Source organism: Phaenicophaeus curvirostris, chromosome 4 (genome assembly GCF_032191515.1).
Source record: "Phaenicophaeus curvirostris isolate KB17595 chromosome 4, BPBGC_Pcur_1.0, whole genome shotgun sequence".
Taxonomy (NCBI): Eukaryota; Metazoa; Chordata; class Aves; order Cuculiformes; family Cuculidae; genus Phaenicophaeus; species Phaenicophaeus curvirostris.
In genome coordinates this window covers 60,381,107-60,396,601 of record NC_091395.1, presented here as the reverse complement: position 1 = coordinate 60,396,601, position 15,495 = coordinate 60,381,107, and the positions used below count along the sequence as shown (strand labels likewise).

Genomic DNA, 15,495 nt, shown 5'->3' with positions numbered 1-15,495 from the left:
TTATATTGTATCAATCATGTTCATATACTGATATGGGATATTGACTATGAATTATTGTACTTGTTAATTGTAGAACTTCCTGTCTCGTCTCCCCAGGTAAAATGTCCATGTGGTTAGTTTTGTTCTCTGTATTACAGGTGCACTTGTGCAGATGGATTTGAAGGTGAAAACTGTGAAGTAAATGTTGATGACTGTGAAGACAATGACTGTGAGAATAACTCTACTTGCGTGGATGGAATTAATAACTATACTTGCCTTTGTCCACCTGAATATACAGGTAAGAGTATAAGAGAAAGTATAGGTAATTCAAGAATTCCTAGCAGAACAGTAATATTTTTCATTTTGTAGGTGAATTATTACTTATTCTACAATTGACTTAAAGCTAGACTTTCTTCATATTTCTCTCCTATATAGTTTGCAGTCAAAAATAGACTTAATGTCCACTCATTAATTCCTTTGTTTTTCAGTTACAGTTTTTTGATGTTTAAAAGATCATTCAGAACATGTCCCTCCCTACTATTTACCTAACCCAGACATTCTAATGAAGAGCCTCTGTAGCTGTAGAAATCTCAAAAATATTCTACTTTTATCCTATGTACCTCATGTTACAAACAGGGCAGAAAATGATCTGTCTGTGCCATTAGGCAACTGAATTTGGCACTCATGGTTGCTGTCCTGCCTTCTGTTAGAAATGTTAAGGCAGAGTGTGATGCTTTCTTTCTAGCTCAAGAAAAAAAAAATCATTAGAGTGTGCGTATTTATTTGCTTCTGTCATTTGGCTAAAGCAAACCCCTCTTTAAGACAGAGGGTCTCTTGTTATCATCACCTCTGTGGGAATGGAGGATAGTTAGAATAGCGACGCTGGAGAACAAGAAGTAGGATCTATTGTTTACACTGATGTGTTTTATAGTTTTTCTAGCTACACAGATCCATTTTCTGTCAGCTAGTTAAGCAGTAGAATACAGAGCTTAAATTCACAAAAGCATGTTTTGAAACTCATAAAGAAGAAACATAAAATCCACCATAACTTGGGAATTAACTCTACTCAGTCATCTTATATTTTTAAACAATCCTGTTTCCCTCTGCCTGGTAAGTTTTTCACTATCCTCAGGGAGCACTAGATTTGAGTTCTGCAAAACCTGGAGAAGAGGTGAAATCCTGAATTAATTTAATTTATTGAAAACATAGTTAACTTCATTTTAATGGCCCGTATTTCCATCATTAGTTCTCCAACCTATTGAATTGATCAAATGTTTTAGGGTATTCAAATTTAAAGTCTGTATTTATATCTTGGCAGTGAAGATAATGGAACACAAGTAAAAGAAACACAGCTTCATAATCTAACTTATATATTCATTCAGTATTTATGTTCGGTAAATGTTTGGTAGAAATTTCCCCCTACAGCATAAGCTACAATATTTACAGCAACACAGGTTAAAAGTATAAGTAGCCAGAATAAGGTATTTAATAATAAGTGGATGGTCCATATCTGGAAGAACAGACATAATCTTGTGCTTAGGCAAAATACTGCTTTACCAATAATTGATACCTTACTACCTAAAATCAATTGACAGTTCAGGCCTTAGAAACAAGTAAAAGGTAACAGCATCAATAAATAGACAGAGGTGTTTGCTATTTCTTCTTTACCTGTATTTCAGCTATACGCAAGTCAAACTTGAGCTCCTCTGGGATCAGTTGCTATCTCCTTTAAAAATGGTATCAGATATTCTGCTGAGTGGGCTGGAAGAAGGTGAACAAAAGTCACATCAGTGCAGTATTCTTGTTCGGTGGCTTCATGCCAAAAGGCTAAATATATCTGTTAGATGGTAGACAATTCATTTGCACATGCATTCCTTCTCTGCAGTTTTGCAAGTGTTTTTTGCTGTGTTGTTCATTTATTTATTTTCAACAGTGCTCTGGATGCTTTTAGCTGCTGGAGTCAATAGCTTGCTGTATTCAAAATAGGCATGGGAAGAACTGTTTTGCATTAAATATCCATGGAGTGGATATAATGATTTGCTCATATGTGCTAACCTAAAACTTTGATTAAGTGTGCCTGTTACATTTCTGTAGTAATTTAATTGAAATGTACATTTTACATTTACAATTGAAACAGCAATTGTAGCATTTCTCTATATATCTGTTTGTTAGGGCAAAAAGGAGACTATAAACAGTAGTAAAATATTTTATGTTAATATTGCAGTTGTGCTTCTTCAGTCAAAATAGAAGAAATTGTATTTTATAATTTGATTCGTAACTGTGCATAATTCTAAAAGTAAAATACTCTGAGTTTACATGGCAAGTGTTTTGGTTTGCTAACTGTAATTCTTTCAGAAAGAGAGATTTGCTTTTATAGATGCAATGCCCACTTATAATTGCTACCGAAGTCAGTAGGTCATGTGAGTAGTTGAGAATCCTCTCACCATCTCTAAAATAAATCAAAACAATCTACGTGTAATCAGTAAGTTTACCTGATGTGTTTTTTAAAAAGATGTTGAGAATTTACACTATCTCATATTTTTTCAATACCTTATCAAAAATCAAAGACATACTTTTTTAAACATACCGCACCAGAGCCTCAACTCATTTGATAGTTGAGCAAAAACTCTAGCAAAAGTTCAGGTTTTTCATTCCACAGGATATAGTACAGAATTCTACAATATACTGTCTATCTTAAAAAGCACCTGAGGATAGGATACAATGTGTGAGATCCTAAGTTGTATTTGAGCTGAACTATGAAGAGAAAATATAAACTATTGAGCTAGTCAAGGTGTCTTAACATCCGTTGTCCTTGATCTCGCGTAATAATTAAATAACCTTTAGCGTTAAGAATTAGACTGACAGTAGTCTGGACACATCAGGTTCTAGAAATGGTAGTCTTCAGAATATAAAGTAATTCACAGTTGCCTCAACTGTGAATGAGGTACCAAATTATTTATAGGATATTGTTTTCCTCTGGCTGAAAGCCTGATTTGAAAGATGAGGAAGAGAATCCCCATCCAGTATGGATACAGTGGATTTTGGTATCTGTTCTAACAGGTTAAACGCAGATATTTGTATTACTAATGTGTTTTTTATGAAAGGTATTTTTCACTAAATGAACTCATGTACTAGTTGGGCAAGAGTAGGTTAACAACCAGGAAAACATCCTATATATTCAGTAGGTAAAATGGTTTTTAATTTCAAAGTTACTCATCTCCAACTTGGAAAGTCCCTGGGCTATAAGTTGTTGGGTGCTGGGATGGTGGACTGGTAAAACAGCACTGTAGGCTCGTCCAGTTCTCTTTTAATTCTGTTGGCAATACTTCAAACTGTCTGTGTTCAAAATGTCACAGCATATATGTACTGAATGTGGAAGTGCACCAGCACAGAATATTTTTCTGGGTGGATGGTTATCTGCAAATATGCTTTACATTTCAGTAGCACAGCATAAGGAACGAGTCATCTGAAACCCACTGGTATGAAATGTAAATCGTTTTTCTTTCAAGTTTTATTTTCGTGTGGAGGGCTCGTTATGGTCTGAAATTAGCTCTGAAAATACATAGAAAAACTATGAAAAATGTTGTAAAGAATGTTGCAGTGCAAAAACAAACAGTCACTTTTTGCCTTTTTTAACAAACCCTTGAAAATTGACCATTCTCAAGTATACAATATTGATTTCAAAACAAACAATTAAAAAATATTATTATTTTGTTGCTTAAGAATCAGGAATCCATTTTTCTCTGCCTCAGTTCAGTTTTACAGTTACTTCCACAGGTGCAGATGGAAAGATAAAGAATGGCATTTGCACTATACTATGAGCTTTCTTAAGATCACAGACTATAACTGAAACAACAGTAAGCAAATAGAAGCAGCAGACACTAAAGAGTGTCTGATGAAACCTTGAGAATTAAAACATAAAATACCTCACTATGTCCTGCACTCTTTAAACTCCCTATTCTCTTAACATTATCATATCCTTTATTTTAACCTCAGTCTAGTAAACTTCAGGTCATTTTATGTACATTCTGTAGATTACAGATGATCATTTCTCTTGCTCATTATCATCAGCCATTAGATCACAGATCTAATTGATCCAGAAGTAAAATCTTTCTTATGCCACCGGTGGCATGTACTTCTTACTTTTTCTGTTTGTTTTGCTCTGCTGTAGGCGATACTCTGAAGCTTGCTTCATTTTGCTATATCAACCTTTCTGCTGCTATAGTTGTGCATTAGCTTAATGTGCTGTTGTATTACAATGTAAAAAGTCTCTTGTCTCTTCTGTCTTTGTCACTGCAAGCTGCTAATCTGAATGAAGTGGAAAAAGGTCAGTTGTCTTTTAAGCCTATTTTCACTTACTTTGGTTTCTCACTTTCCTTTCCTTAAAGGTGCATGGATTTCAGGTTTTTAAAAATGAACAAAAAATAGTATGTAGGTATAACTTAGAAAGCTCACTGCAGATCCTAAAATTAGGCACTTTGTTCTTGCTGTAAATGTCAGAAGAATGATGTTTAAGGTGCAGATCACTGTGCAGGAGTACTTTAATTCTACCTCCATTGTCTTTTTTTCAGATGTATTAAAACTTTTTACAGCCACTGACAGAACTAATAGAAAAGTTTACATGGTGATTTTCTGAAATCTTTAGTCTCATCTCCTTAAAGGCACATGTTGGTTTCATTCTAATGTATTTTATAGTGCTGTTTTGCTTTAATTTCTGTGTTAGATTATGGTACTAGAAAATATGCTGGAGTATAAAATAGCAGTCTTCTTGCTCATCATTTCCGTGGCCTTTTTTTACTGTTAATATCTACAGAATCTTAAATGACCACATTAAGCTGAGACTATGGTACAAGAACAGAAATAGTGGAGGGATTTATGACACAAACTTTGGGTATTCCTGATTTTTAAATTTTTTTTTAAGTTTCTGCCTAACACGTGTCTTGCTAACAGGGATAAACCATCTTCTGTACAATCAGATCATCTAGACAATCAAGAGTGCTAACATAATCATGATGACATGCTTATGAAGTTACATATTTAGTTTTAAAAGCAAATGAATCATCTTTAGTTGATTTGCCATTAATTTAGTTTGATAAATGTATTGTGCCATCTATAAAGCAATATAATACTTCACTAGTAATAAAAGTATTTTCATTATCAATAAAATAGCATGTTGAGCAACACTGCAGTTATACCATCTAAATTGATAAATTTAGGTATCTCATTAATTAATTCTTACAACTAAAACTCAGAGCCTGAATTCTCTCTGTAACTGATGGAGAAAACAAGATATTTCCAGAACGTTATTCCATCCATGGGTCTTCCATGTTAAAAGCTTTATTCCATTCAGACATACTGCTGCATTTGCATTTTATTATTAGTTCTCTGGACAGCAAAATAGCCTCCTGATTTGTTCTTTTTTTTCCCTTGTCACTTCCTAAGTTATTTTTTCTACATTATTCTGTTACTGTCCCAGCCTGCAACTAGTTGATTTTATGAAATGGTACTCAACCCTAGAAAAACTAGAAAAAGTGCAAGCTCAGTATAAATAAATATAAAAGTTTAGTTCTTTATTATTTTTAATTAGGAAAAAAAAAAAACCAAACAAGCCAATTACAATGAATCTGTGATTCTGTGATTCCGGGATAAAATTTTGTTTTGTCACTGATTCCCAGTAGTGAAAATTACAGAATTTTTCAGATTTACTTTCAGAAATTAAAATAAAAGCTATGTTTATGTAAAAATACCTTTGCAAATGGAATACAAAGGGAAGTATGAAGAGACTCAAGTCTCTGAATCAGCTGTTACCTGTATATAAGTAGTCTTGCTGACAGTTTGAATGTTTTTAAATGTGATTAAAGGTAGAAAGGCAATAAATCCTAAACAGAATTGTATTCACTGTAAATGTATTACAGAAGTGTGAATTATAACATATTAAAATTATTGTTTATATCAAGAACAAGTTTTGCACAAACACCCACGGGATAAGAACTAAGATCAGCATCCCAATTAAGCAGATGTGTATGTGGTACATATTTGTATTAGCTTGCCAGCTGAACTTAAAAGTTATTAGTAGCCTGTCAGGAGGATCAGTCAGTTTTATCATGCCAGGCATCTTTTGAATTGTGTCAATGTTAGGAAAAAAATTAAAGATAATTCTAAGGAATCATTTCACTTTAGGCAAGCCCTAGACACACACACACATATTTATGTTTATGCTTCAAAAGTTCATTACATTGCTGCCTTGCTACTGCAATAAAGGAGTTGAGATACTTCTTGCAATTCACTTGGTTATCAGATAAATGCCTGCCTAAAATTTAAGTATGCAAGCAATTAAATGAAAATCATGTCATATCAAACTTGCTAAAAAGTTTAGTTACTTCATTAAATCAGGATCATAGTCTAAATTCTTGTAAGAACTACATGTTAGTGTTAGAACTCCTTATAGTAAAAAGACAATTTTGGTATTATTGCTTTTTATCACTCATTGTAAAATTTTCTGTTTCATCTAGTTTAATGCACTTCAAATTACTGTTCTATATCAAAAGCTTAAGTATTAAAGGAATTTTACTGCATTTTCATAAATGGGGAATATGCAGGGTATCCTTCGTAAGCTGAGATGCCTACTACTAGTTTGATTACTTCCGTTACTGATTCTCGTCTATAATCCATACTTTTGTTTTCCTTAATTAGCTTAAAGCTTAACTGCCGTAAAGTTACTATTTCTTTGTTGCTGCCCAGCAGCTTATGTAAAACAACTAGAAATGTTAAACTAAAACTGCCCCATCTTACACTGACATCCACAGCCATAGTGCCTTGATGAACAGACTTAAGCAATGAGGGAATATAGGAACACTGAATCTCATCTAGAATTTGACTTTAACATTAAATTCCAACAGAATGTTTAGATTTGTGGTTATAAACTGCATTCTACTGTGACTGTGGTTTTTTTATTTGTTAGCAACTTTGTCCCTCACATAGTAGATATTTTTGTCTTTTTTGAATAATTTCAAGTCTTAAAATAATTTGTCATCTAATGTTCATCAAACTCAACTTCATAGAAGTGTAGCATGTTTCCATATAAAGTTTGTTAAGTGACACTGACATTTTCCAACCACTTCTATGCTCTGTTGGCTATTTGAGTCAGATGTACTCAAACAGAGACCTCCAGTTAAAGGCTCAGATAGTAATACCTAATTGATAACACATAAATACTGCAGAAGTTGACTCACAATATATCACAACAAAGCTCAGAAGCTGGAACAGACATGTATGTACACATATTAAATCCTGCTATTCTAGCAAATACCAGTAAGTATGTAATATATTTTTGTTATTTTTGCTTTGGAACACTGAATAAGTCTTCCAACAAAACAAATTATTTTGATAATTTAGACTGACTTCTTTCTTTTGCATTGTGTCTCTAGTTCTTCGTGTAATATACTCAGCTTTGCTAATATGCTAATGATTTTATGCATGTTTTTTCAGTAAGCTTGCCTATAATCAGCAATGTGCTATTATATTCAGATCTCCATGTCCACTTGTGTTAGAGCTCTCCTCTTCATTCAGAAATGTAGTGGCTGACATTGCTTTTTTTGACTGTATTTTGAATTTATTGCCCAATTATTATTTAAAATTATGTAAATCCTTCTTCACCTCATTGCATTATTCCGTGTTATTTTGTACTATGTCTTTACATACTGGAAAATCCAGGGTTAAGTTTTTCTGTGATTTATAATCTCATCGAGTTGTAAGAGTGAGTTAACATATGCTAGGGAAACACAAACTGACCTGTGAATCTAGTAAACTTATAGCTTTGGTTAGTTAATCAAGGATTGCTCACAATTCATCATCGGTATTTAATAGTATTGTCTAGCTGTTTAAGTCTGCATCATCCTCAATATGTAGCTGCAGAATATCAGTAAATATTCCAGTCTTGACCATGAAGGATTGTGTTCATTTGGACTGTGCAAACAATGGTTGGAGTGGTACCCCATACTGGAATCCAGACTCCGTAGATTGATTAAGAAACAAGTCCTATGAAAAGAGCTATTGCTGGTTCTTATTAAACTTTGGAAGAATTTCATAGGATTTTTGACACTTTATCCATTGCTTGTTTTTAAACAGACTAGTCTGTTGCTTATGTTCCTATGTACAGAAATCTTCCCATCTTTCAAAAACGTAATTACTTAGCCAAGCTCTTACAGAAGCCTTGGCTGCAGTATTATTAGATGAATAAAAGAATGTACACATACATCGGTATCAAGCATGCTTGAACTGGCATTTGTTTCACATTTTTATCACTATTTTGAAGTATGTTTTTTTAAGACATGGTATTGTGCTTCCCAAATCAGGCAACTCTGTAACATTTCCTTCCTGTAAAGCCAAGGAGTCTAAGCTGGTAAATCTGATACTTTCTTCAATTAGTGTTTCACTTTCATCGCTATATTTTCATTTCAACAAAATTGCTTTTTTCCCTTCACCTTGTCTCAGCTAAATTCTGAATAACACATTGGTTACTTGGTACACTAAGAGGTGAACCTTTATAAGGTTCAGATTCCATGTCACATATTTTTACTTAACTTTTCTATTAACTTTTTCACAAACAATTGTATTTTGGTTATGGAAATGCTTCATTCAAAATATAAATCTGTTAACAGTACAAATGAAGACCTCATACTTGGGTTATTTTGGTTTGTTCTTCTGGTATTTATGTTTTTATTCAGAAATTCAGTACCTGATGTACATATTTTGGATCCCGTCTTCAGTTTTTCTTGATTTTATTTTTTCCAGTTGTGTGTGCAAGTCTGTCATGAATTCTGCTTTCTTCATAATGAAAGTTAGTACATTGTGTAAAACTGACTTTTTTGTTCATAGAGTTTTTTTACATTATTATTATTTCACTACATGAACTGACACATTTACCATTCTTTTCCTTGATTCTTGTTTCTTTCGCTAGGCTAGTTGCTAATGGACTGTTTAACTGAAAGCACCCTCCAGTGATACAATTTTGACACTTATTTCACAGTGTATACAATTCACATATGCAAGGGGAAGCTTTACTTCTTTTATGCTGTCAGAGCATACAAGTCCTGGTTTTTAGAAACAAGTGGGGGTTTTAATCACTTTTTCTCTTCTTTTTCTGGCTGTGCACTTTTCTGTAGAGTACTCGGATCAGTCTGTCTATAACCTCAAAAATACCTGATGATGTTTTGCAAGCCATTCGGCTGCAGTAGATCTGGTAGTGTAACATTTGTCTTATAATCTGAACTGGACATTTTTCAAAACTGTTAGCCTGTTTCAAACTTAAACTTCCAGTTTGACCCTTAGTCTCTCTGCAGGATATGTGGCTATGACTTGGGAATTAAGACATTTCACATGCTCCTGAGCTTTTCACAAGGTGATTCTGCTTTCAGTGTAGTTCAGAAGATATCAGGGCCATCAGCCTATGAAACTAAAATGCAGTGTTCTCTAACTAAGGAATAATGTATTTTATAAGTACCTGAATGGGGAGGGAGGACTTGGACACTACAGTCTATAAAGCTTTTTCCCACACAAGAAATTTCAGACGTGTATGCCAACAATAATCTAAGCCATGGTCCCGTTACTATCCTGTAGCAAAATCAATGCTCATTAAAGCTGACTGCAATGGTGATATTGCTTGATCCTATTATACCAGTCCTAATTTACCTTTTTCTAAGTTTTTGGGGAGTTTTCCAATGAACTGCTGCTGTGAATATAACTAGACACAGAAAAGCTCAAGCTCTGCTTGAAAGTTAGGCTTGGTATGTCACATTCAGAAAGTCTTTGTTATACTGCTAGAATTAATAATCTTGAAAATGTCTAGAAGGGTTTTTATCAAAGTCTTTTAAGTACTGAACGGCTGTATTTTTATTATTTGTAGTTGGAGTGTTATGTATATTGTACTTCTGCATGTTCTTTAATATAGAATATATGACATAATAAGATATTGGGGGGGGGACATATATAAACATATATACATTTCTAAGCCGTAGGCATGTGTATAAGCTACGTTAAAAAAAAGTGATTTTGCTCATTCCACTCCATGTTCCTGAAAATCTGAATTTTGTGTTCCCATGTTTATATCTCACTCTTAAATGTTGCTGGCCTTTAAACTGATTTCAACTATTAGAATAAGTTCTGTAAACTGACTAAATGCTATATGAAGAATTACTTCCTCTTAGATATGTATTTGTTTGAACAAAACCCTTTGAAAAGAGAAAGGGATTTGGGTTTTGTTTGATATATCATGGGATGCCAAGAATCCCTGGTATTTCAGGATTCTTTGTGCACTGACCTAGTCATAACAGTTGCACATTTCCAGACTAATAAGACCATTGAGAGTCTGAAGAGGCTTTGAGGATAGAATTAAAATCCTTTGTACAGGTCATCTTCAGTGGCCTGCATTCGATCTTCATTCAGTTTCCTACATATTGATTAAGTCACATTGTTACAGACACTTTTCCTGAGGAGCGTTAGCCACCCTGTGCTTAAAGGACATTTTCTTGTAAGCTTTATTTGATTTCATAGGGAGAATGCACTACTTGAGAACTGGTAATGTGCTATCAATTTTTTATTTAAAAAAAATTAAAAAAATCTTTGTATAGAAGAAGTCTGGATCTTTTGGAAGGCTGCAAATACTTGTGTAGCTGGTTTTGGCTTCTCCTGTCTTTCTTTAAGATCTAGAGGTCCCATGCCTTATCACACTTAGCATATGTGTTTCAGATGTGTTTTTGTCCAGTATGATCATAGAATCATAGAATAGTTTGGGTTGGAAGGGACCTTAAAGATCATCTAGTTCCAACCCTCCTGCCATAGACAGGGACACTTCCCACTAGGTCAGCCCAAGGCCCCATCCAGCCTGGCCTTGAACACCTCCAGGGATGGGGCAGCCACAGCTTCCCTGGGCAACCTGTGCCAGTGCTTCACCACCCTCATCGTGAAGAAATTCCTCCTTATGTTTAGTCTAAATCTGCCCCTCTCCAGTTTATACACAGCGCCTCTAGTCTTAGCACAACAAGGCTGTGTAAACAGTCCCTCCCCAGCTTTCTTGTAGGCCCCCTTGAGGTACTGGAAGGTTTCTATAAGATCTTCTCGGACCATCTTTCGTCTCGGACCACTCCTCGAGTACTGTGTTCAGTTCTGGGCCCCTCACCACAAGAAGGATGTTTGAGGCTCTGGAGCGAGTCCAGAGAAGAGCAACAAAGCTGGTGAAGGGGCTGGAGAACAGGCCTTATGAGGAGCGGCTGCGAGAGCTGGGGTTGTTTAGCCTGGAGAAGAGGAGGCTGAGGGGAGACCTCATTGCCTTCTATAACTACCTGAAAGGAGGTTGTAGAGAGGAGGGTGCTGGCCTCTTCTCCCAAGTGACAGGGGACAGAACAAGAGGGAATGGCCTCAAGCTCCGCCAGGGGAGGTTTAGGCTGGACATTAGGAAAAAATTCTTCACAGAAAGGGTCATTGGGCACTGGCAGAGGCTGCCCAGGGAGGTGGTTGATTCACCTTCCCTGGAGGGGTTTAAGGCACAGGTGGACGAGGTGCTAAGGGGCATGGTTTAGTGTTTGATAGGAACGGTTGGACTCGATGATCCGGCGGGTCTCTTCCAACCTGGTTATTCTATGATTCTATGATCTTTGGCTTTGGTTCAGTTTTGCTTTTTTTCTCTGCCCTTGCTTTAATGTAGGTTGTTCCTCAACGCTTTTAGGCTTTTGTTTATTTAACCGTCATTTGAAGTAGGTTCTGCCTACCCAAGGGGATAAGTCCTAGAAATAATGTCTCAGATCTTGCTCTTTTCTTCTTCATTTTGGTGTATACTTCTACTTTTTGGTCACTAGCTCATCTTCTATTACTTGACAAATGACATGGGGCAACCTCACTGCCTCAATAGTTTTAGGGCCTGATGGACATGTGAGTCCCTAAATTCAGCAGGTACAGGGTTTATAGCTTTGATTATACATGTATTTTTCATATGGATGCTGGAATACCTTACAAACCAGTGATAAACTTTATGAGTGAATTACTCATGTTATCTTCTGATTAGTTAGTCAGGGAACAAGACATTGTTGATCTGTTTACGCACCTGTAAGTGTTCACTTGTCATAAAGTTGCAAATGAAATCATATTTTAAATATACTAAAATACTGAACAGATTATACAGCCCATGTTCGAAATTAGAGCTACTGTTAGACTTCTAGCAGCTGGGAAGACGGGTGACGTAGATTTTTATTTTTTCTTTTCTTTTCACAGAAGAGTGTGTAGATAATCATGGTACAGTAACAAATGAAAAAATTGGAGTCATATTTAAGAAACAGTAGAAAGCAAGTTTTCATTTTGGGATAATTGGAGTTGTATTGGCATGCAGTGATATTAACAGGGTTTTTCCAGGCAGTAGGTTACTTTTAGTGTAACTAAATAAAAGAAAAGCATATTGATGGCTGGTTTGTCCTAGTGAGCAGAGACTCTATTAGTAGTGTTTTCCTATACAGCATAGCTAGATAAATATCGTAAATTAAAAAATATTTTTCACAAAATTATCATTTATATCCATGGATAGATGATTAACGTTGAACTATTTTTTTCATAAAGGAGTTATCAGCAAGATTAGTATTGATCATTATTATGTATGTATTGATATTTATTTATTTATTTGTATTTATTGTAAAGGTAGTATTTATTATTGCATCATGAAGTATGCTTTTTTTTAGTTTAACAAAAAAAGTTGTAGCAGTTACTTTTAAAGTAGAAAAAGCTATTTTCAGGGCACTGTGATATTTTCACTAAATTGACAGTGTACATTATATTCCAGGTGAGCTCTGTGAGGAGAAACTAGATTTCTGTGCTCAAAACTTGAATCCTTGCCAGCATGATTCAAAGTGTATCTTGACACCCAAAGGATACAAGTAAGTCTAAAACATTTTTTCATATTCTGACTGAGTCTTAAGTTTTTATTTTTTTATCTTGCTTAATTTCTTTTCCTTTTGTTTTAATGGAAGTTGTCTCCTCAAAATACCTATTTCAGTTATTATCAAGCATTATGGCAGAATAGGTTATTATTTTCAGTAAATCTACATTATTATCTTAAATGTGTTTTACTGAATTGTACTGATGTTTAACAATTCTAAATCCAATTCTAATTTTAAATAGGAATGCAGTAGAGCAGTAGTCTATATGGCAGTCTACACAAAACCCTGTTAGTATCTTGGACAGTAGGAAAATAATTGCATTCAATTGACTAGGAATAATTATACTGCTTTCTAAAAGGTAACTGTGAAAGAGATTACTAGGAAGGCATACTGGAACTTATAAACTAAAGAAGTTCATCACCAGGAAGACTAATCTTTAATTGCATTGTATTCTTATTGTAATTAGTATGCACGATTATAATTGTTTTAAATAATCTGTAGATTAATAAACACAGGACACCTGCTGCTTTCAATTGTTGTCATAAGCACCTGTTTTATTCATAATATGCTCTTGTGCTAAAATCAGATTATTTATCACCATGCCTACGTCTTACAAAATGACATTTTATTTAAACTATGGCAAAAAAACCCCTCAAATATATGAAATAGTCAAATGAACATGAAATGAAGTTTATAGTTTTCAACTGGAAAATCTTCCATGTTACTTTCTAAGATTTTAAATCAGAAAAGAGGTCATGCAGCTACTTCAGGCAGGTATCTCAGTCAGTTTTTTTAATATCATGCTTTATATTCTTTTTTACTATTCCTATTCATCTATGTTGTTGAACAAAAATTGAGCCATTTGATTGAAGTACTTAATTTATAGTTACATTTCTATTTAAAATCACTCTTGGCACTTTAAAGCAAATTCTTAATACTAAGAGAAACAACACAAAGGAGGGAATCACAAGATCTAATGAAATCAATTGCATACATATTCGTTTATAAAAAATAAAATCATCTATATGCATGAATTTGTAACCTTTTCCATTCATTTTTCACAAAGGGCCAGGCATTCGCTCAGTCTAATATGTAAGAATTCCCCGAAGAAATGCAATTAACATAAACAGAGTTGCAAGAGATAAGGGGGGAAGAGGAAGATACAAAGCAAAAAAATCCCACAAAAAAAATATCACCCCAATTACATACTGTCTTGAGGATATGCTGTTCTAGTTCAGTAGGGGCTTGAGGAGGGCATAGGATGTGTTTACAGACCTCTGCTATTTCAATAACAATGGAGCTATATATGGTAAATCAGGCTGGTGGAAAACAAGGGGAAAAATTATGCATAACCTCTAAACTATGTAAATGGAGTACTGGTTCCATTCATAGCTGTTCCACTGACAATGAAAATATCCATCAGTACAATACAAGCCTTGGATTATTTGTCTCATTTTCAGCAACTAAGCATATTGATTAGCTAAAACATCCTGTAGCATTCTGTATTACTCATAAATTCCAAGAAGAACTGTCAAAATTCTTCATGAGACCTCTCTAGATTTAAATCACAGTTCTTCAATATAATGGCAGATGAGTAAGAACATATAAGTAACAAATCTGTATTCACGTTACCTGTGCAGATTCCCCCTGATTAAGCTACTTAGTATTTACACACAAATTCACAGTAGCGCTTTTTTTTTTTGAGTTGCAAACAATTCAGTACTTCTTAACTTTGTCATAAGCTCACTCTGTTGTTAAAAGGCACCGTTCTATTGTACTTGCTTTACTGTTTCACAGATGTGATTGCACACCTGGATATGTAGGTGAGCATTGTGATATTGACTTCGATGACTGCCAGGACAACAAATGTAAAAATGGAGCGCAGTGTACTGATGCAGTTAATGGATATACATGTATTTGCCCAGAAGGATACAGGTGAGAAAGATCTGAAGACAGTACAAGCATGTATGTTTTATGTCAAAGTTGATTTTTTTTTGGAGATACTAATTTCTTCTGTTTGCTTTTAGTGGCTTGTTTTGTGAGTTTTCACCACCAATGGTTCTACCTCGCACTAGCCCTTGTGATAATTATGAATGTCAAAATGGAGCCCAGTGTATTATAAAAGAGAGTGAACCAATCTGTCAGTGTTTATCAGGCTACCAGGGTGAGAAATGTGAAAAGCTGATCAGTATAAACTTTGTCAACAAAGAATCCTATCTACAAATCCCTTCTGCCAAGATCCACCCCCAAACTAATATCACTCTACAGGTAAGACTGAGTTGCAGATTCTGATCTGGAAAAGAGTGTAAATGAATTTTCATAGTGTGGAAAATTAGCCAAAGTTGTCATTGGCTCATGTAAAGAGCTTTTCACAGTTGGAGCTAAATATCTAGGAGAGTCACTGAAATACCTCTGTGTTCATATTGGAGTTGTTGGGTTTAATTGATAGGAAGAGAAAGGATTTTGTCAGGTTGTCTTTCAAGGAAGAATTTTCTAGTGAAGTAATAGCGTATGACTAAATTCATAGTGTCATTTAATACAGCATTTTGATTTAATATTTACTTTTAGTTCTTTCTAAGTGTTTCTTTCCTTTAAT

At 34.6% G+C, this 15,495-nt stretch overlaps 1 protein-coding gene across 12 annotated transcripts in view; it reads left to right on the top strand.

Moving 5' to 3' along the window:
* The window catches only part of SLIT2 (slit guidance ligand 2), a 258,279-nt gene that overhangs the window by 225,401 nt on the left and 17,383 nt on the right, over nt 1-15,495 (top strand). For 9 of the 12 annotated variants that reach the window (XM_069856242.1, XM_069856241.1, XM_069856245.1 and 6 more), the window contains 5 exons: nt 138-277; nt 4,280-4,306; nt 12,803-12,896; nt 14,697-14,834; nt 14,927-15,167. In XM_069856242.1, the coding sequence (XP_069712343.1) occupies nt 138-277; nt 4,280-4,306; nt 12,803-12,896; nt 14,697-14,834; nt 14,927-15,167 (640 nt within the window). The remainder of the gene's footprint in view (nt 1-137; nt 278-4,279; nt 4,307-12,802; nt 12,897-14,696; nt 14,835-14,926; nt 15,168-15,495) is intronic. The other 3 variants (XM_069856249.1, XM_069856248.1, XM_069856243.1) reach the window with 1 other exon arrangement.